General features: G+C 48.4%; 1 protein-coding gene across 2 annotated transcripts in view; it reads left to right on the forward strand.

The window, feature by feature from the left end:
- The window catches only part of LOC140404135 (protein unc-79 homolog), a 347086-nt gene that overhangs the window by 151254 nt on the left and 173768 nt on the right, over positions 1 to 22064 (forward strand). For both annotated transcript variants that reach the window (XM_072492555.1, XM_072492562.1), the window contains exons 23-26: positions 694 to 851; positions 6004 to 6185; positions 16671 to 16872; positions 19291 to 19470. In XM_072492555.1, coding sequence (XP_072348656.1) covers positions 694 to 851; positions 6004 to 6185; positions 16671 to 16872; positions 19291 to 19470 — 722 coding nt within the window. The remainder of the gene's footprint in view (positions 1 to 693; positions 852 to 6003; positions 6186 to 16670; positions 16873 to 19290; positions 19471 to 22064) is intronic.

Below are 22064 nucleotides of genomic sequence, written 5' to 3' on the forward strand. Positions count from 1 at the left end.
GCATCTTAATCCAATCAGAATCATTCATTTTGCTATCTGGAAATTTAAATTGAAAGTGAAAGATTAGGTGCTTTTAACTTTCTGGTTTGCTATGTGTGAATACTTCAGTGTGATTGGCTGCTTACTGTTTGCTGACATCACTGCTGCCATGTGCAAAGTGATCCCCTTTACTCTGGTGCTTCATTAAAGCTGCTGCTGGGAAAGGTGTCCTTCACCACCGACCGCCAATTCGAACATTATCTTCATTTTATTTAGAAGACAGTTGTCAACTGCATGGCTATCATTATGGCAGTTCCTGATGCCATCTAAACTTCTCGATGAAAGATGGTGCCTTGTGATCCAACCTAGCAACCATTATTCTTTTTAACAAACTGGGTATTCAACTCCAAAGTACATATTGGAGATAAACAGACTGGTTGGAATTTTTAGGCTCCACTCGCTGGCAGAATTATCTGGTTTTCTGGCAAGCAATGAACCTTTGAATGGCTTGCCATATCCAGCGCGGGGGAACCTGCCAGGACGGAGCTGGAAACCTCCGGTCACTGAGTAATCAAATGATTAAATTATCTGTGGGAAAGAAAATGTACACAAATACATGTGTGTACACAAATGTACACAAAGAAAATGTACACAAATACCTTATCAAAATCAAACATAGAACCCAACTTTCATTTCTCCCTGTATTTGTTGCAGCCTGTGGAAAGTACTTAAGTCTGAATTCTCACAGCTTGCCTCTGTGGCAATACCTCTGTTCCTCCACGCTCTTTCTCTTTCACATGGCGCCGATATATTCTGGAACATTATTGACAGCAATTTTAACAGCAAAGACTGGAAGATGCGATTTGAAGCTGGTAAGATGCAACAAAAAAAATGCACAATGAAAACTTTTAAAACCTAAAAGAATGGCAAGGAATAAAAAAGCATCATGTGATAAAGTATATTTTTATGTTAAAAGCATATTAAGGAAACGAGGGGTGGCAATTCAAATTAATTGCTGTTATGGGAGTTGAAAATCTCACTATTTTTAAAAACGTAATGCTGTGCTGGGGCAATTGTAACAAGAAAATGTAATTTACTTTTGTACACACTATCCTGAAATCAATCAAAGGGCAGCCAAGAAAGACACATCAACCATGCGGTGAATTGAGTGATAAGAAGGATGCTGGTGCCAGCATAAGCCATTGTACAATCTCCACAACTCCAACATGATCTAGTGCAACCGCAGCTAATAAGAAGTACACAGATTTACCTCTTGGAAAATATTAGGATTGTCACCACTGAGATTTTACTTAACAATGCAATTGAGGTGTATTGCATATCTTTTGTTTTATTTTGTACTCATGTCTACATTGTGAGAATGTCATTTTCTAATAAAAGCAGGCAGAAGGAACATATCCACATATTGTGCCTTTTTCAATTAAACGATAGACTGGGCAGCAGCCATTCCCTGGTTCATTCCCCAAAGCAATGCCGTGACCAATCAGAGTCGACCTGCCTGATTTGAACTTGAACAAAACTTGGTAGTTAACTGTTCCCTGATGCATTTTCCATGGCAACACATCTACGAATCAGAGTCTACTTACCAATCAATCAGCACTCTCTTGTGCAGTATAATTTGCTGTTTACTATTGGCATTCTTGTGAACTGCTCTGTCCTCGGGGCCCCTCTGCGGCTCTGCCATCTGTGTTCAGTGGTCTGCCCGTAGGTTTTTTTGTGTCCCCCCCCCCCCCCCCCCCGCCACTCCCCTTTCTCCCCCATCCATTTACATTTTTGTGGCGTGCTTGTGCTCCCTGCCCTATTGGCTGCTGGCTACGAACAAGTTGGCAAGTGGCCTCCACATCCTGTGGAAACCCTCTTCCGACCCACGGATAACAAATTTTATTTTCTCCAGTTGGAGGAATTCCACCAGATCGGACAGCCAGTCTGCAACTTTGGGTGGTGTTGCCGATTGCCAGCCAGGCAGGGTACTTCGCGGATGATGAGGGAGGCAAAGATTAGGGCATCGGCCAACTGTCCCCATGAAGAGTTCTGGTTGCTTTGAGACCCCGAAGACCGTCACTTTGGGCATGGCTCCACCCTCACTCGCACAACCCTGGACATTGCCTCAAAGAAGGTTGTCCAGAACCCGACAAGTCTGGGACAGGCCAAAACATGTGGGTGTGGCTGCCGGCCTTCCTGGCACCATTCATATTTGTCTTCCTGGAACAACCTGTTCAGTTGTTATCTGATTAGGTGTGCTCTGTGTACCATTGTTAGCTGCATTAGGTTTAGCCCTGCACATGCGGAGGTTGAGTTTGCCCTGTTCAGTACTTCGATCCACCCCCCCAACTTCTATCCCTAGTTCTTCCTCCCATTTTTCTCTCTAGAGGGGAGCATGCCTTCTCCAACAGTCGCCCAAACAGGTCCCTGCACTTCCCTTTCCCTAAGTCACCTGCGTCCAACAGTTCCTCTACCTGTGAGTGTCTTGGCGTCTGTGGGTACATCATCGTTTTCCTACGGAGGAAGTTTTTAAGTTTTATATGTCTTAACTAATTTCCTTTGGGCAGTTGAAACCTCTCAGTAAGTTCTTGCAGCGTCGCTAATCCATCTTTTGTGTATAACTCGCTAACTCTCAACGTCCCCCTGTCCTGTCTCCACCGTTGAAAGGTTGAGTCCATTGTGGCTACCGTGAATCTGTGGTTGTTGCAGGTGGGGGCCATGGTGGACATTTCGGTCAAGCCGAAGTGTTGCCTCAATTGGTACCATGTCCGGAGCGTGGCTGCCACCACTGGGCATTTTGAGTGTTTGGTTGACGGGGATGGGAGTGCTATCGTGACTGAAGCTCAGAGGGGTGTCCCAGTTCAGGAATTCTTCTCCATCCTCGCCCACTCCGCTCCTGCTGCTTCACCCATCCCCTCACTCTCTTTGCTGTGGCCGCGCAGTGGTGGAATTATAGGTTTGGGGCAGCCAGGCCTCCCATGCGTTTTTTCCTTTATGGGACCTCTTTTAGATTCCTTGGGTTCTCTTCTTCCCCCACCTCCCCTCTTGGAAATAAACACCATGATCATTTTGTCCACCATGTTGAAGAAAGCCTTGGGGATGTAGCTCGGTAAGGAACTAGACAGGAGGAGGAACCTGGGCAGTATGTTCATCTTGATCGTCTAACTCTCCCTGCCAGTGAGAGTGGGAGTGTGTCCCACCTCGGCAGGTACTTTTTTTACTTCCTCCACCAGACTCATCGGGTTCCATTTGTGGATCTGTGTCCAGTCGAGAAAATTTAGATCCCTAGGTAGCAGAGTTTTTTTGCACTTGTTTGAACGGCTTTCCCTCCAGCTCTGCCCTTCTGCCTTGCGCGTTCACAGGGAAAATCTCACTCTTGCTCAGGTTGAGTTTGTAGCCCGAGAAGGCTCCAAACTCTTTCAGGAGCTTCATGATTCCTTCCATGCTGACTTGGGGGTCTGAGACGTGGAACAGCAACTCATCCCCATAGAGTGAGACTCTGCTCTCTGTCCCCTCTCTGGATACCTCTCCAACTTTTCACCACTGAGGGCAATCGCCAATGGCTTGATTGCTAAGGTGAATAGAAGTGGAGCAGTGGGCATCCCTGCCTTGTGCCTCTATGCAGCTGAAAGTATTTAGAGCTGATGATGTTAGTCCACACACTCACCATGGGAGCTGTACAGGAGTTTCAACCAGGTGGTGAACCCTGAACCAAGCCCGAACTGCACCAGTACCCAGTGGGGTACTTCCACTCGACTCTGTCGAAGGCCTTTTCCTCACCCAGGGAAATGATCACCTCTAGCGTTTTCTCCCCGGGTGGGGTCATTATCACGTTCAGCAGGCAGCTGATGTTCAATGTTAGCTGCCTACCTTTGACAAATCCCATCTGGCCCTCTGCGACCTCCTCTAATAGGCAGTTCTCCAGTCACCCAGCCAGGATTCTGGCCAGGATTTCTGTGTCTACATTGAGCAGCGGGATGGGTCTGTAGGTCCCGCATTCTATTGGGTCTTTGTCTTTCTTGGTTATCAGCGAGATTGAGGCTTGTGCTAGTGTTGGTGGCAGAGTGCCCATTACCAGCAAGTCTGTGAATATCTCCCGCAAGTGCAGGACCACTGCTGTCGGGAATTTTTGTCGAAGTCCGCAGGAATCCATCTGGTCCCTGCGCTGTCCTCACCTGCGTAACATCCCCCAGTTCTAGAGTTGCTTCCAACCTCCTTTTCCTATCTTCCCCCACGACTGACATGTCCAGTTCATCGAGGACCAGTTCATCCTCAGGTAGCCCCAGGTAGACGGCCTTGTGTGCTTTGTTGGCCTTTTCCGATTTGGCTACTCGTCTGCTAGTATCATCCCTAATCTGCGCTATATCTCTTGTGATGAGTCAGCAGGTGGCTGGCTTTGTCTCCATGTTCATAAAAAGTACTCCCGTGTCTGGAGGAATTGGTGCACTGCTTTTCTGGTGGAGAGCAAGTCAAAGTCCATTTGTAGCTTTTTGCTCTTCGCCAGCAGCTCTACGGTCGGGGCCTTGGAGTATTGCCAGTCCATCTCCAATATGGAGTCAACCAACTGTTTTCTAGTTTCCCTCTCCTTCCTGTCTCTGCGTGCTTTGTAAGTGATAAATCTCTCACCTGGTCACAACCTTCAGTGCCTCCCAGAACGGGGAGGCTGAGACCGCCCAGTTCTGGTTATTGTTCATGTACCCACCTATAGCCTGTGATATTGTTTCGCAAATGGTTTCATTGGCAAGGAGGGCTGTGTCCAGCTTCCATGGGGGGTGTTGGGCATGGCCATCTCCAACCTCGCATCCACCTAGTGTGGAGTGTAGTTGGAGATTACAATTGTGGAGTACACCGCTGTTAGTGCCACTGGAAGCACTGATTTCCCCACTACAAAAAAGTAAATCCGGGTACATTCTTTGTGTATGTGGGAGAAGAAGGAGAATTCCTCTCCCCTGGGTGTGTGAACCTCCACAGGTCCACTGCTCCCATCTGTTTCATGAAGATGTCTAGCTCCTTCGCCATGTTTGATGTTTTCCCCATTTTGGGGTTCTGTCTGTCTGTCCGTAGGTCCTGTACACAGTTAAAGTCTCAACCCCCCCCCCAACATGATGAGTCGGTGCATGTCTACGTCGGGGATTTCCGCCGTGGTCTTCTTTATTATGAACTCCGAGTCGTCCCAGTTGGAAGGGTATACCTCCGATTCCAGTGCGAAGACCCGGTCACTCTAATCTAAAGAGGCCTCCTGCAGCTCCTTTATGGTAATCACCTGGGCTCCAGCTACCTCTCTGCCTTCTCCAGGGCCATCTGCACGGCGATCAGTGCCTCCGCCACCTTGACTGTTGCCCTCGTGTCAGCCTTGATGACCTTTTTGAGTTCTTGTAGTTCCTTCATGAGGAACTCCCTCCACCCATCTATCGGTGAGGGGGAGCTCCATACGTGGCCTGGTGGTCCACCTCTGTCGGGTGTGGGTTGGGTCCTTGTTGCCTTATGCGTTTGCCATCTCCTCTGCTCGCTTCTCCAGGCTTTTGTTGCTGTTCACCTCTTTTCGGACCTTGGAGCTGCTACTGCTTGGCATTGCTAGTTCTGTTGTTGTTGGAAGAGGGTGAGGGGATGTTTTTACCCAATTCTGGCAACTTATTTTCGATTAAAAGTGCCCAAATCCAAATTCTCAGGAGGAGAGCCACCCTTCGTGCGTCCGCTCAGCACATCCCCGTCACCGGAATTCAACTGTACTGTTCTTAGTAAAATTGGTAAATAAGTAAAGGAATTGGTAAATGAAACAGGAAAGAACTTCTCATTCAGAGTATTAAAACTGGTTTTGATTCAAGTTGGTAAAACTTTTCCTGATTCTATTATTTGATTCATATATTATATATATATATATACACTGTTGAGTGTTAAATCAAGAATGTTAGAAGTTTACTGCATGTTAGAAGTTTTTTGTATTTAGTAATCCCAGGTCATGACATGTTAACGTTTGTTACTGCTTTTGGAACCAATTCTGTATTGTGTTTTATTGGTATGCAGTGGAGAAAGTGGTGGTTCTGTGCAGATTTTTGGATATCCAGTCTGTGACAAAGAATCACGTGCTGAAGTACTCTCTAGCCCATGCCTTCTGCTGTTTCCTGGCTGCAGTTGAAGATGTTAATCCAGCAGTGGCCACAAGAGCCAGACTCCTGCTTGATTCCATTAAAAGAGCCGCTTTACAAGTAGGTTATGAGCACAGATACTTGACGTAGTATCTTATTAAATGTCAATAGGACATTTGTATTCTTCCATTTATTTAATTACATTGGTCATAAAGAATAATGCTTTTACTAGGGAAGTAAGGAACTGCATTTTGGTTCAATTAAGATGAGCTTTATAATACTGGACTAATAATCTAGAGGGGTGACCAACCATGGTGAATTCTATCAAAAATGAATCAGGAAATTTGTGGGCTCACAACAAAATAACATTGAAATCTTTTGGGTTGTCGTAAAAAGCCAACTGGCTCACTACTATCCTTCAGAGAAAGCTTTTGTTTCTTTTATTTCTTCATTTACAGATGTGGGTGTTGCCAGTAAAGGCAACATTTATTGTCCGTGGCTATGTGGTTTTCCCGAACATTTCAGAGGATAGGTATGGGCCACCGGATCAGGCAATAATGGCACATTTTCTTCCATTAAAATTTTTTTTTTTTTAATTAAAGGTCTTCATAAAATATCAATAACAAAATGAAAAGGAACCCAACAGGGTTAAGTACAAAACACAGTCCAGAAAAACAACCCTCCCCCTCCCCCCCAGTACATAAATAATAAATTAACATTAACACCCTGACTTAATACAACAGGTATATACACCCCCTCAGACCCTCCAGTGTAAATAACAAAAACAAAAAATGAAGTAACCCCCCCCCCCCCCCCCCCCCCCACCGAGTTGCTGCTGCCATTGACCAATGTCTACCGCTCTGCCAGGAAGTCTAAGAACGGTTGCCACCACCTAAAGAACCCTCGTACCGACCCTCTGAAGGCGAATTTCACCCTCTCCAACTTAATAAACCCCGCCATATCCACTGAAGAAGAATCCTTCGCCGGGCTACCAGGGACCGCAAAGGCCAGAATTCCAGCCTCTTTCGCCTCCTGCACTCCCTGCTCCTCTGCCACCCCCAAATATTGCGAGCCCCCAGCCCGGCTTGACCCTGGATCCTACCACCCTCGATACCGTCCTCGCTACGCCCTTCCAAAATTCCTCCAGCACTAGGCACCGAGGCTTCCTCCTCCTCCTGCATCACCTGGTAAGTTTCTGAGATCTTCCCCACTCCCACCCACACTCCCGGGAGCACCCTGTCCTGTACTGTGTGTGGCTGTAGCCGCGGGAAATCCACCACCTGCCGTCTGGCAAATGCCCTTACCTGTAAGTACCTGAAGGTGTTCCCCGGGGGGAGCGCGTACTTCTCCTCCAGCTCACCCAGGCTCGCGAACTTCCCGTCCACAAGCAGGTCCCCCAACTTTCGTATCCCTGCCCTGTGCCACCCCGCAAACCCTCCACCTGTGCTTCCTGAGGCGAACCGGTGGTTCCCCCGTAATGGGGTCCCCGCCGAGGCCCCCACTTCCCCCCTGTGCCGCCTCCACTGCCCCCAAATTTTGAGGGCAGCCACCACCACCGAGCTCGTGGTATACCTCCTTGGAGGGAGCGGCAGAGGCGCCATTGCCAGCGCCCCCAGACTCGTACCCACACAAGACGGCGTCTCCAGCCTCTTCCATGCAGCCCCCTCCCCCTCCATCACCCACTTGCGCACCATTGTCGCATTGGCGGCCCAGTAGTATCCACAGAGGTTGGGCAGCGCCAGTCCCCCCCTAACTCTACTCCGCTCCAGGAACACCCTTCTCACCCTCGGAGTCCCTCGCGCCCACACAAACCCAATTATACTCCTGTTAACCCGCCTGAAAAAAGCCTTTGGGATAAACACGGGGAGGCACTGGAACAGGAACAAAAACCTTGGGAGCACCGTCATTTTGATTGACTGCACCCTACACAGCAAGGACAGCGGCAACGCGTGCCACCTCTTGAACTCCTCCTCCATTTCTCCACCAGCCTTGTAAAATTAAGCCTCACCAATCCCCCTCTCCTGGTCCCCTAGATGAACTACGAACAGCTCGCTCTTCCCCATGTTGAGCTTACACCCCGAAAAGTCCCTGAATTCCCTAAGAATCCTCATTACCTCCGGCATTCCTCCCACCGGGTCCGCCACATACCGCAACAGGTCGTCCGCATAAAGTGACACCCTATGCTCCTCCCCACCACGCACCAACCCCCCTCCAGTTCCTTGACTCCCTCAGTGCCATAGCCAGGGGTTCAATCGCCAGTGCGAAGAGCAGGGGGGATAAGGGACACCCCTGTCTCGTCCCTCAGTGCAGCCGAAAGTACTCGGACCTCCTCCTGTTTGTGGCCACACTCGCCATCGGGACCTCATACAACAGCCTAACCCACCTGACAAACCCCTCCCCAAACCCGAACCTCTTCAGCACCTCCCACAGGTACCCCCACTCTACCCTATCGAAGGCTTTCTCAGCGTCCATCGCCACCACTATCTCCGCCTCTCCCTCCCTCGCCGGCATCAGGATAACGTTCAAAAGCCTCCGCACATTCGCATTCAACTGCCTCCCCTTCACAAACCCCGTCTGGTCTTCATGGATGATCTGCGGGAGAATCCTCAATCCTCGTGACTAAGACCTTCACCAGCACCTTGGCATCTACATTTAGCATGGAAATCGGTCTGTAAGACCCATACTGCAGGGGATCCTTGACCCGCTTCAGGATCAAGGAGATCAGTGCCCGGGACATTGTCGGGGGCAAAGCCCCCCCCCCTCCCTTGCCTCATTGAAGGTCCTAACTCACAGCGGGCCCAACAGGTCCATATATTTTTTATAGAATTCGACCGGGAAACCGTCCGGCCCCGGTGCCTTCCCCGCCTGCATGCTTCCTACCCTTTGATCAGCACCTCCAGCCCAATCGGGGCCCCCAATCCCACCACCAGTCCCTCTTCCACCTTTGGAAACCTCAATTGGTCCAGGAAGCGGCCCATCCCTCCCTCCTCCCGTGGGGGCTCGGATCGGTACAATTCCTCGTAGAAGTCCCTGAAGACCCCATTGATGCCAACTCCACTCCGCACCACAGTCCTTCCCCTGTCCTTAACTCCCCCGATCTCCCTGGTTGCGTCCCGCTTCCGAAGCTGATGCGCCAGCATCCGGCTTGCCTTTTCCCCATACTCGTATATCGCCCCCTGGGCCTTCCTCCACTGCACCTCCGCCTTCCTGGTGGTCACCAAGTCGAATTTGGCCTGGAAGCTACACCTCTTCCTCAACAATCCGTCCTTGGGCTCCTCCGCATAACTCCAGTCTACCCTCACCATTTCCCCCACCAGCCTCTCCTTCTCCCTCCCCTCCTGGTGGGCCCTAATGGAGATCAGCTCTCCCCTCACCACTGCCTTCAGTGCCTCCCATACCATCCCCACTCTTCCCCCCCCCCCCCCCCCCCCCCCCCCCCCCGCCCGCCCGTTGTCGTTGGTCTCCAGGTACCTCTCTATACTTCCTCGGACCTGCTCACTCACCTCCTCGTCCGTCAACAGCCCCACCTCCAAGCGTCACAGCGGGCGCTGGTCCCTCTCCTCCCCCATCTCCAAGTCCACCCAATGCGGGGCGTGGTCCGAAATGGCTATGCCGAATACTCAGTATCCTCTACTCTCGCTATCAGCACCTTACTCAAGATGAAAAAGTCGATTCGGGAATAAGCCTTATGGACATGTGAGAAGAATGAAAATTCCCTAGCCCCCGGCCTTGCAAATCTCCAAGGGTCCACCCCTCCCATCTGGTCCATAAACCCCCTCAGCACTCTAGCCGCCACCGGCTTCCTACCCGTCCTAGACCTGGAGCGATCCAGTGCCGGATCCAGCACCGTGTTAAAGTCTCCCTCCATTATCAGGCCCCCCACTTCCAAGTCTGGGATCCGACCCAACATACGCCGCATAAAACCCGCATCGTCCCAGTTCGGGGCATACACATTGACCAGTACCACCCTCTCTCCCTGCAACTTACCACTTACCATTATGTACCTGCCGTCATTATCTGCCACAATGCTCGACACCTCAAACGACACCTTCTTTCCCACCAAGATCGCCACCCCTCGATTTTTGGCAACCAACCCTGAGTGAAACACCTGACCTACCCACCCTTTCCTCAGTCTTACTTGGTCTGCCACCTTCAGGTGTGTCTCCTGAAGCATAACCACATCCGCCTTGAGCCTCTTCAGGTGCGCGAACATGCGGGCCCGCTTAACCGGCCCATTCAGTCCCCTTACATTCCAGGTTATCAGCCGGATCAGGGGGCTACCCACCCCCCTCCCCCGCCGACTAGCCATGACCCCTCCTCGGCCAGCCACGCGCCCACACCCCACACCCGGCCCGTTCCCCACAGCGGCATACCCCCGTCTCGACCCCCCCCACTCGCTCCAGCTCCTCCTTGATCATAGCAGCAGCAACTCGACAACCCCCCCCCCCCCGCCCGGCTATGACCCATCCTTGCTGATTTACTCCCCCCATTGCACTTCCGCAAGTCAGCTGACTCCTGCTGACCCCGGCCACTCCCGCCTCTCCTTCGACTTCTCCCATTGGTGTGGCACACCCTCCTCTCCTGTTCCCCAGCCATAGGCTCTCCCCCTCCCCCTTCCATTCTAAGCGCGGGAAACAACCCTCGCTTCCCTGCCCCGGCCCCGCCCCCTCCAGTCTTCAGTGCGGGAAAAAGCCGGCGCTTTCCACCTACCACGCCCCGCCACCTCTGACGCAGCTCCTTTTACAGGCCCGGTCCCCTCACCCCTGACTCGGGCCTCCCCCTCCCCCGCGGGGCCCCATCTCACCTCCAAGACCACCCCCGACCAACCCAACCAAAACAGTACCCAACCCGCCCCAGCCACCCTCACCGACCCAAAAGAGAAAAAACACAAAGAAAAAGAAACTCGGAGCAATACAAAGGCCCCCGCTCGAAACAAAAATAAACATAGTATATCAGCCGCAGTCCCCAATCGCCCGTCCTGACCCTCAATCTGTGTCCAACTTCTCGGCCTGAACAAAGGCCCACGCCTCCTCCGGAGACTCAAAATAATGGTGCCGGTCCTTGTAGGTAACCCACAGTCGCGCCGGCTGCAACATGACAAACTTCACCCCCTTCCTGTGCAGCACCGCCTTCGCTCGATTGTACCCGGCCCTCTTCTTCACCACCTCCGCAATCCAGTCCTGATATATCCGAACCTCCGCGTTCTCCCACCTGCTGCTCCTCTCCTTCTTGGCCCACCTGAGGACACAGTCCCGATCGACGAACCGATGGAACCTCACCAGCACCGCCCGCGGAGGCTCGTTAGCCTTGGGCCTCCTCGCCAGCACTCTATGGGCCCCTTCCAACTCCAGGGGCCCCTGGAAGGACCCCGCTCCCATCAGCGAGTTCAACATGGTGACCACATAGGCCCCCACGTCCGGCCCCTCCAGCCCCTCCGGGAGGCCCAGAATCCGCAGATTCTTCCGCCTCGACCGATTCTCCATCTCCTCGAACCGCTCCTGCCATTTCTTGTGGAGCGCCTCGTGCGCCTCCACCTTTACCGCCAGCCCTAAGATCTCGTCCTCATTGTCAGAGATCTTTTGTCGAGCCTCGCAGATCGCCACCCCCTGGGCCGTCTGTGTCTCCAGCAGCTTGTCAATAGACACCTTCATCGGCTTTAGCAGGTCCGTTTTAATCTCTCTGAAGCAGCGCTGGACACCCTCCTGCTGCTCTTCCGCCCACTGCATCCACACTGCCTGGTCTCCGCCCGCCGCCATTTTGTCCTTCTTCCCTCACCCCTTCTTCGGGTCCACCACCACTTTTTTGTTGCCCCGCTCCTAGTTGAAGCCATATACTTACGGGGAGCTGTTGTAGACTCCTTCCCACACCGGAAAACGTCGAAAAAGTGCCACTGGGGGCCCTGAAAAGAGCCCAAAAGTCTGTTTTTGCGGGAGCTGCCGAATGTGCGACTTAGCTCCGCATAGCCGCAACCGGAATTCTCCACATTTTCTTCCATAAAGGACATGATTGAATCATTTTTTTAATGGGAGTCTAGTAGTCACCTGCTCACCATTATTGATATGTCAAGTTTATTAACAGATTAGAATTCTCCAGCAGCCGTGGTGGCATTTAACTTGCGTCTCTGGATACAAAATCACTGTACTATCTTCTTCTATTCTAGCTTTTGGCCATCTGACCGTATTTTCCTGATGTGGCTTTCTGTCATAATTTGTTTTGTCATGCTCCTGTGATGTACTTGGGATGTTTAATTATATTAAAAGCATTATATAGATGTAAAGTGCTATTCCATTAAGTGGAACAGGCTGAGAGGAGATCTAACGACTCACATTGGGCGTTCAGGGTGCACTTTGTGTCTCCTTCAGGAACAGGATTGGATACAAACACAAGCGGTAATATTTTCTCAGTCTGCTCCTCATTCCTTGAACAGCATCAGGCCAGGAAAGCAATCCTTGCTCAAATGTAGATTGCAATATGGCACACCAGGAGCAGCATCAGGCATTCCTTAAAATTAGGTATGAGCATAGAGAACCTGTCACACAGAATTATCTGCAACTAAACACAAAGAACATCTGAGTTAAACAATCCTACAATCAATGGATGGTTAGTGATGGTGAAAAGTGAAAAGGTCCATTTGCTGGAGTCATACTTGACTCAAAAGAAAACGGGTGTGGTTTTCAAAGGCTAGTCAGCAAAACCCCAGAATATCGCTACAAGAGTGTCTTGGGGAAGCATCCTCAGCCCAGCCATCTTCAGAAACTTCGTCAATGATACTTCCTCCCTCCTAAGATCAGAGAGGGGACAGTTCACTAATGATTCCACAGTTTTCAGCTCCATTCACAATTTCTCCAATAATGTGCTGGCCTACAGCAGAATCTGGATAATATCCATGCTTGGATTAACATGCAGCAGGCAACATTTGCATCACCTAAGCGGCAAGAAGTGATAATCTCAAACAAGAGGAAGTCTAGTCATTTTTACTTGACCTAAATGCATCATCTTCACTCAGGCACCCATCATAACATGTGTGATCATCATTCAACAGAAATTGAACCGGATCTACTGTATTAACACTATTGCAAACGCAAAATATTATATGGATGCTGGAAATCTGAAATATAAACAGAAAATATTACAATTTTCAGCAGGTCTGGCAGAAACTGTGGCGAGAATAAGGGAGTTAACGTTTCAGTTCTGTGACCATAGAACTATCGAATTCCTACATTGCAGAAGGTGGCCATTCGGCTCATCAGATCTGCACTGACCCTCTGAAAGAGCACCCTACCTAAGCTCACTCCCCCACCCTATCCCCAAACCCCACACCCCCACCCTATCCCCTAACCCCATCTAACCTGCACATCTTTGGACACCTAAGGGCAATTTAGCATGGTCAATCCGCCTAGCATGCACATCTTTGGACTGTGGGAGGAAACTGGAGCACCCGGAGGAAACCCACGCAGACACAGGGAGACAATGCAAACTCCACACAGACAGTCACCCAAACCTGGAATTGATCCCGGGTCCCTGGTGCTGTGAGATAGCAGTGCTAACCACTGTGCCAATGTGCCACCTAAAATGAATGTGACCTTCCACCAGAATCTAATTGACTAAGGTTTGGTGAAAGGCCACCTGAAATGTTAACTTTGATTTCCTCTCCACAGATGTTGCCTGAGCTGCTGAGTATTTCCAACATTTTCTGTTTATATTGTAGAAATGTTGCGGCTAGAAGAGCAGGTTGGAGATTGAGTATGGTCTGATGATTGGCTCACCTCCTCACTCCACCATTTACAATATTGAAGTCAGGAGTATAATGGAAAACTCATCACTTGCCTGGATGGGTGCAGGCGCAAAAATATCCAAGAAGCTCAATGCCATCCAGGAAAAAAACTTTTTTTTTGATCAGGGTCCCTGCCACTGAACTCAATATGCACCCGCCACCCCTCCACTGCCTGCATTTCCAACAGACTGTTGTTCTGCTGTGCATTCAATATAGAATCCAATGCAGCAACTCAGCAATGTCACTTCAAGAGAATCCCCTAGCCCTTTGTCTTCTAGGATTAAGAAGGGCAAGATTTTGTGACAAAACTATCATCACCAAGTTCCTGTTTAAAGCCACACATCCTGACTTGGAGGTATAATGCAGTTTGTTCATTGATGTTTAGTAAACACCCTGGAATTCCAAGCATAACACTATTGTGGGAGCACTTACAACAAGGTCTTCAGTGATGTAAGCAGGAGATTATACAACCACCTTTTCAGGACAGCTAGAAATGAGCAATAGGTGCACATCTTACCAACATCGCCCGCGTCCTGAGCAAAGGGTAGCACAGCAATTATGCTTTTGGACTAGCAATCCAGAAACCTAGGCCAATGATCCAATGACAGACATTCAAATCCCAACATTGCAACTTGAGAATTTAAGTTTATTAATCAAAAAACTCTGGAATGAAAAGCATGCCATGGTAATGATGACAATGAAATATTGGATTGTCATTAAAAATCCAATCGGTTTATTAATGACCTTTTGGAAAGGGTATCCACTGTCCTTATTCCGTCCAGCTTATTTACAATTCCAGACCAACGGCAATGTGGTTGACTCATAACTGCCCTCTGAAAATAGTCAAGCAAGTTATGTTCAAGAAGGTAGCTCAGGGCTGGCGTTGCCGAACTTGCTTCATTATTATTGGGCGCCGAATGTGCGGCGGTGGTGGGAAGGAGAAGGGGTAGAGTTGGTTAGGATGGAGGAGGAATCTTGTAAGGGGTCTAGTTTGAGGGCTATGGTGGCGGCAGCATTGCCAATGGCTCCGGGTAGGTATTCAGGGAGCCCAGTGGGGCAGTCCACGGTGAAGATATGGAATCAGCTGAGGAGGCATTTTAGGATGGAAGGGATCATGGCTGTGCAGGAATCATGGGTTTGAGCCAGGGGGATGGATAGTGTATGCAGGAGATGGAGGGATTTGTATTTGGAGGAAGGGTTTGCCAGTCTGGAGGAGCTAAGGGAGAGGTTAGAGTTGCCAAGGGGTGGTGAGTTCAGGTATCTGCAGGTTAGGGATTTTGCACGAAAGGTCTGGAGGGGGTTCCTTATGTTGCCGGGATACACCCTGCTGGAGCGACTGCTGCTTCTGGATGTGGAAGGGGAGGGAAAAATTAGGGACATAGACATATATATATATATAATAAGTGGCTGGGGGAGCAGGGAGGTGAGCGAGCGGTGAAGATCATGGAGAAATGGGAAGTGGAGTTGGAATGGAGATAAATTAGGGAGTATGGAGTGAGGCACTGCGAAGGGTAAACGGGACCTCCTCTTGTGCAAGGATGAGCTTGATACAGTTTACGGTGGTGCACAGGGTGAGAAAGAGTGGGCTCTTTCTGGAGGTAGCAGCTGAGTGTGCGAGGTGTGGGCGGAGGCCAGTGAATCATGCGCACATGTTTTGGGGTTCCGAAAAATTGTGAAGATTCTGGGCGGGAGTGTTCACGGTCTTAGCCAGGATGGTGGAGGAGGGAGTGGATCCGGATCCTTTGGTGGTGATATTTGGGGTTTCAGAGAAGCCGGAGCTCATGGAGAGGAGGAAGGCCGTGGTCGTGACCTTCGCCTCTCTGATTGCACGGCGACAAATTTTGCTGGAGTGGCAGTCGGCATCACCGCCGGGGGTAGCAGCATGGTTGGGTGACCTTTACGACTTCCTGCGGTTAGAGCAGATAAAGTATGAGTTAAGCGGCTCAGCAGGGGAGTTTGAGAAAAGCTGGTGGATGGTGGATGTTTGTGACCAATTTTGAGGAACTATTCGTCACAGGGATGTGTGGGGAGAGTTTCCCAGGGTGTTTACTTGCTGTAACCTGCTTTGACACAAGTTTGGAATAAAATATGTTTTAAAAAACAAAAGAAGGTAGCTCAGTAGGAGGACAATAAATGCTAACTTTACCAGTGACATGTATACCAGTGACACCTTTACCATGAACTAATTGCTCTTTAACCAAAGAAGGAAAAGGGTGCAATTTATAATAATAATAATCTTTATTAGTGTCAGTAACACTGCAATGAAGTTATTGTGAAAATCTCCTAGTTGCCACACTACAGCGCTTGTTCGGGTACACTGAGGGAGAATTCAAAATGTCCAATTCACCTAAGAAGCACGACTTTCGGAACTTGTGGGAGGAAACCGGAGCACCCGGAGGAAAGCCACGCAGACCTGGGGAGAACGTGCAGACTCTGTACTGACAGTGACCCAAGCCGGAAACCGAACCCGTGTCCCTGGCGCTGTGAAGCAACATTGCCAACCACCGTGCCACTCTATTTTGATTTTTTGATATTGTCCAGTATAATTATTGTATTGTGACTGCAAATATGCTTTTGCCAAGAATCTGACTCAATTGTTTGATAATATAGTTTGAGTTAATTCACTTCTGCATGAAAATAATAAAAATTGATGCTGCCTTCGCATCATCTCTGGTGCAAAAGACAAAAACAACAGTTTGTGTTTACAAAGATGCATGTAAAGTAATAAGTAATATATTGAAATAATACCATGGAAAATAAGAAGATTTGATAATTCAATTATACATGCAGCCTGAGTGATTAACTTTTAGTTTGTATTTACTTTCATGTAGGGCCTCTGCCTTTGCCTCGATTTTCAGTTTGACACTGTGGTGAAGGATAGACCAACGATCCTCAGCAAATTATTTCTGCTACATTTCTTAAAACAAGACATTCCAGCTTTAAGCTGGGAGTTTTTCGTCAATAGGTTTGATACCCTGTCTCTGGAGGCTCAACTTCATTTGGATTGCAATAAGGAGTTTCCATTTCCTACAAGTAAGTTTGGTCATTTTCTCTGCAGATTTTCTAACCGATGAGGCCACTTGCAGCAGTATAGGGTGCCACGTTTTGCCAACTCCAAAACAACACAAGAAAGCAAGGAAATGTTTAGTTCTGATAGGATTTGTTTTTCCTGCTGCCTGTGCAAAAACTTTTAAAAATTTCAGTAACAAATCCCATTCTCTTAGAAGAAGAAAGCAGCAAGTGAGCAGCTCTTTTACCCAAACCACTAAAGCATGATCTGGTCATTAGCACAATACTGCTTTTAGGACCTTGCTATGTGTACATTTTCATATATTGCAATAGTAACTGCACTTCAAAAAGTACTTCATAGGCCATATATGTTTTGAGGATGATCAGAGTTCATGTAAGGTGCTATATAAATGCAAGTCCTTTCTTTTAAAAAAACCAAACCATTGTTTTGAGTGCCTGGTTTCCATTTAGAAGCTTCTGGATATACCTGGACAAAAAAACTGACTACCAAGTCCTAACTCAGAAAGTTAGCATCTCTGCCTGTGTGACTCATCCTGCGGGGTCAACCAGAAGAAACCATATTTACAAAAGACTGTAGAAGACATGAGGACAGATTTTCATGTTTACTTATTAAGGATTATGCATGACAATGGTGGAGCACAGATGAGAACATTGGACAAGGAAAATGACACACAGGAATTAATGAGGAAATTAAAAAGGTCAACTAAATATAGCTTGAGATTTACAGTCTTTGAAAACCTATATTGAATCTTTGTATGGTTATAATCATACTTCTATTCATATAGCATTTTATCACGCCAATCCCAAAGCACATACTGTGCAAGTATTTATATTAGGGATTCTTTTAAGAATATTTGGGCAAACATGGCAACCATCATCTTCCAGGAACATCCCACAGTGAGATGATTGACTGCTAGTATGGCATTTTTTTTGAAGTTGAGGCAGATTATGGCCAAGAAATGTGAACTTGCTACTCTTTTTGGGCAGGATTTCACAGGTGAGAGGGTTTTCCGCCAGCCCCTAGAAATGTCACTGTGAAACCTTCCCCCAATCCGGCGAGAATTCCACCCTCATCTGGAGAGGAATTAAAACCTCAGAGCCGCCGGCCAGTCAGATTGTGTTTGTGGGCCAGAGTGTACAAGCCGGGGGAGAAGGGCCTGAGGGGGAGCAGAACTTGTGGGGGCCTCTAAATAGATAAAGGGGCCATTTGGGAGGAAAACTCTTTATCTGTCGAAGGCCCAAGCAATCTTATATGATGGGCTTCCAACTTGTTGCTGACCTCTTCTCTCTGACTGAAAACTTGAGGCTAGGCAGAAAGTGCCGCTTAACTGGCCATTAATTGGCCACTTAAAGGCTTGAATTGGTATGAGGGGGTATGCCTGCCAACCATTAAATTGTGGCCAGGGTAGGAGTGGTCGGAAAGGCACCCCCACCTGCCTGCAGGGAACCATGAAGTTCTGCTCTATAAATAATGCCATGGAATCTATGAAAAAGCAGGCAAGGCTTTAGTTTCATGTTCTACCCAAAGCATAGCATCTCCCTCTGCACTGGAGTGTCAACCGAGGTTGTGTTCTCAAATCCTGCTCTGCGGCTCAAACCTACAACCTTTGATTCAAAGGTAAGCGTAGGACTAACTAAGCAAAACAGAATGGCAATGCCAAACGAAAAGCAGAACATGATGGATGCTTTTATTTCTCATATGCAACTAACATGGAAATGAATGGTATTATGTAGCATTGCATATACTGACAGCATACAAACAAATCATTCAATCCCACTGGTCTGTAACAGTGTTTATGTTCCATATGTACCTCTTCCCACCCTTCTTCATCTAATTCTAGCAGCTTAAACTTCTATTCCTTTCTCCTTCATGTGCTTGCCTCACTCCTCCTTAAATCCATCCATGGCTATTTGCCTCAACTACTCCTCATTCCACATTCTAACCACTCTCCAGATGACTATTAAAGTTTATCTCCTGAATTCCCTATTGAATGTATTAGTGACTGTCTTATATTTATTGTCCCCCTCAAGCCCTTTTGTAAAACCCTCAATCATGTAAACACCACAACCGTCTGCTCTCTAGGGAAAAGAGCTTCACCATTTTCAATCTTTCCTGATCGGTATAACCTCTCAGTTCTGGTGTTACATTTGTATGGTTTTTTTTACACCATCTCTAGTGCCTCTAGATCCCCTTTTAGAAAATAGAGACGAGAACCATGCACAGTACTTGAGGAGGTACCTAACCAAGATTCCAATTATGTTTAACGTAACTTGCTTTTCCATTCTTTATCTCTAGAAATGAACGAATTATCCTAGTTGCCCTTTTAAGGCATAAAATGCATATTGTGGATATCTGAGTTACGTAAAACTATTTTAAAAAATGTTTTCACTTGACACTTTCATGTTTGTGCTTTTTTACAGCTATAACTGCTGTAAGGACTAATGTTGCTAATTTAAGTGATGCTGCCATGTGGAAAATCAAGCGAGCTCGCTTTGCACGAAACCGACAGAGGAGTGTGCGTTCCCTTAGGGACAGTGTGAAAGGCCCAGGAGAGTCAAAGAGGACACTTTCGCTTCCAGAGACGCTAAGCACCAAACTGCGTAAGTGTCTTTGGTGTACAAGTTTCACTTCTGTTGGCAAATTTTATCAGCTAGATTATAAGAACAGAATTCAGAGCAGCTGTGTTCCATACAATATTGTCAGAACATAATTATTTCATTGAGAGATATAAAAATGGGACTGGAAAATTTGGCTCTGTAGTGCTGCAAGTCTTGGTGCCATCGGCGCCAGTTTAGGGGAAAGATGATGTCCACACTGCACCCAAGCAGTTCTGGTTCGGCTCATGCTTCACATTTTGAGGTTACTAGCACGGGCGTTATGTGTGTGTGATACAAGTTTGCAGAGTAGTCAGGCCATGATGTCACTCGGCATGTAATGCTTATTTGACACCCTATCTGCCGTTTTCCAACTTCAGCTCCAGCTAACACCCTCTCTTAAATAAGCGCAGCTGAAGAGTAATCATGAAGGACTTCTCCCCACTCCTCCAGCCACCAGTACTATTTAAAGTCATCATCATCCAACCTGCAGATTAGTTGCTCATTACTTTTTTTATTGACTTTTTCTGAGCTTTTGGTGATACTGGGTGGAATTTTCCCATGCCCTGGCCAGTGAGTTCAATGGTGGGTGGGGAGGCGAGAATTGGTGGGAGTCCAAAAATGAGTTTTGGGCCGGCGTGAATTACCCATGGGAGCTTCCACTGGTGCCCGTCATGGCAGATGAGGAGTCCTGCTGGAGGGCAGCATGAAACAGATTTACATCCACCTCATAGATGCAGATGAAGGCCCAACCGGAATCTTCCCCCACTCCCGATTCACCGTTACGACAGCGGGAAAACACACTGGTCTAGAACACTTCTGGACCAACATGGTGTGCAAAAGTTGTGACTTAGGGTCTTGTTCATGTCACGGACAAATGAGAAGATGAGAAGCTTGCAGCTACTGGACCCTGATGGATAACATGTTCATGGCATGACACAGAAAGTGGGTGGTCTCCACACAGCCCCTTTGGCTTTGCTGATGCTGGACTTGCTTCTGAACTTCAGGGTCTTTGTCAAGCTCTGGTAGCATCTTCCATGGTCTTTGCTGACTTCTCCAGCTTGCTTCTGAAGTTCAGGGTCAGCACCAAGTACTTGTACGGATGTGGCAAAGTGGAGGAAGTGGGGGATGGCCTTTCAGGACAACTTTAAGTGTCTCTGAGGCTTGAGGGCTCAGGTTCAGACTGTACCACCATGGCTTGAGTGGCAGCACTTGGGCTAGTTGGCTGACTGAGGGTAACAGCAAGGGACTGACCGAGTGGCAGTACAAATGTTGTCATTCTGAGAGAGGACCACAGGGTTGCGCTACATGGAGGAATGTTCAGTCCTATAGGGTGACACGTCAGCAATGTTGGAATGGGGATTGCTGTGCTCTTGTGAGATTCTACAAGCTCATTTGCTCACTAGTATTGCAACTATGATGGCAATAGTGGTGCTAAGCTGGGCTTTCATGGCCTCAGTCTGAGCTTCCAATGTAGCACCCAGACATTGTATGGTTCTGCTTGTGCTACAATGCTGATTGAGACCTGGACTCTTGCACCCAATTTGGGACCACAGAGTCAAGAAATTTCCTGGCTCTGCTAACACAATCTATGAAAAATTGCGTTGGAATTTTCATTCCAGGTTGGCGGGGTTCTCTGGGAGCCAGGCCCACTGCCCTCATAACGAGGACAGAGGCTGGTGGATACAAATGTGGACTGGGAAGAAGGCCTGCCTCTGCTCCGGCACTGCGTTGAAGTTTAAAAAACACAGTAAAACCTAAAACAGCCCTCCAGCCTTCCCCTCATACCCCTCAACCTGTCATACACTTCAATGCTCCATTCCTGCCAATAGGCTCTACTTGCAGTTGCAGCTTGTTTTTTTTTTTAAATAATATTTTATTGAAAATTTTTGGTCAACCAACACAGTACATTGTGCATCCTTTACACAACATTGTAACAATACAGATAATAATGACCTTTTTTAAATTTAAACAAAAACAACAACAAATAAATAAATATTAAATAACAAAAAAAAAAAAACTAGCCCTAATTGGCAACTGCCTTGTCTCAGGCCACCCACCCCCCCCCCCCCCCCATCCCCCCCCCATCCCTCCCCCCCCCCCCAAATCCTGGGCCACTGCTGCTGCCTTCTTTGTTCTCCCCTATCTATCTTTCCGCAAGATATTCGACGAACGGTTGCCACCGCCTAGTAAACCCTTGAGCCGACCCCCTTAGGACGAACTTAATCCGCTCTAACTTTATGAACCCCGCCATATCATTTATCCAGGTCTCCACCCCCGGGGGCTTGGCTTCTTTCCACATTAGCAATATTCTGCGCCGGGCTACTAGGGACGCAAAGGCCAAAACATCGGCCTCTTTCGCCTCCTGCACTCCCGGCTCTTGTGCAACCCCAAATATAGCCAACCCCCAGCTTGGTTCGACCCGGACTCCTACTACTTTCGAAAGCACCTTTGTCACCCCCATCCAAAACCCCTGTAGTGCCGGGCATGACCAAAACATATGGGTATGATTCGCTGGGCTTCTCGAGCACCTCGCACACCTATCCTCCACCCCAAAAAATTTACTGAGCCGTGTTCCAGTCATATGTGCCCTGTGTAAT

This window comes from Scyliorhinus torazame, chromosome 2 (assembly GCF_047496885.1).
Source record: "Scyliorhinus torazame isolate Kashiwa2021f chromosome 2, sScyTor2.1, whole genome shotgun sequence".
NCBI lineage: Eukaryota > Metazoa > Chordata > Chondrichthyes > Carcharhiniformes > Scyliorhinidae > Scyliorhinus > Scyliorhinus torazame.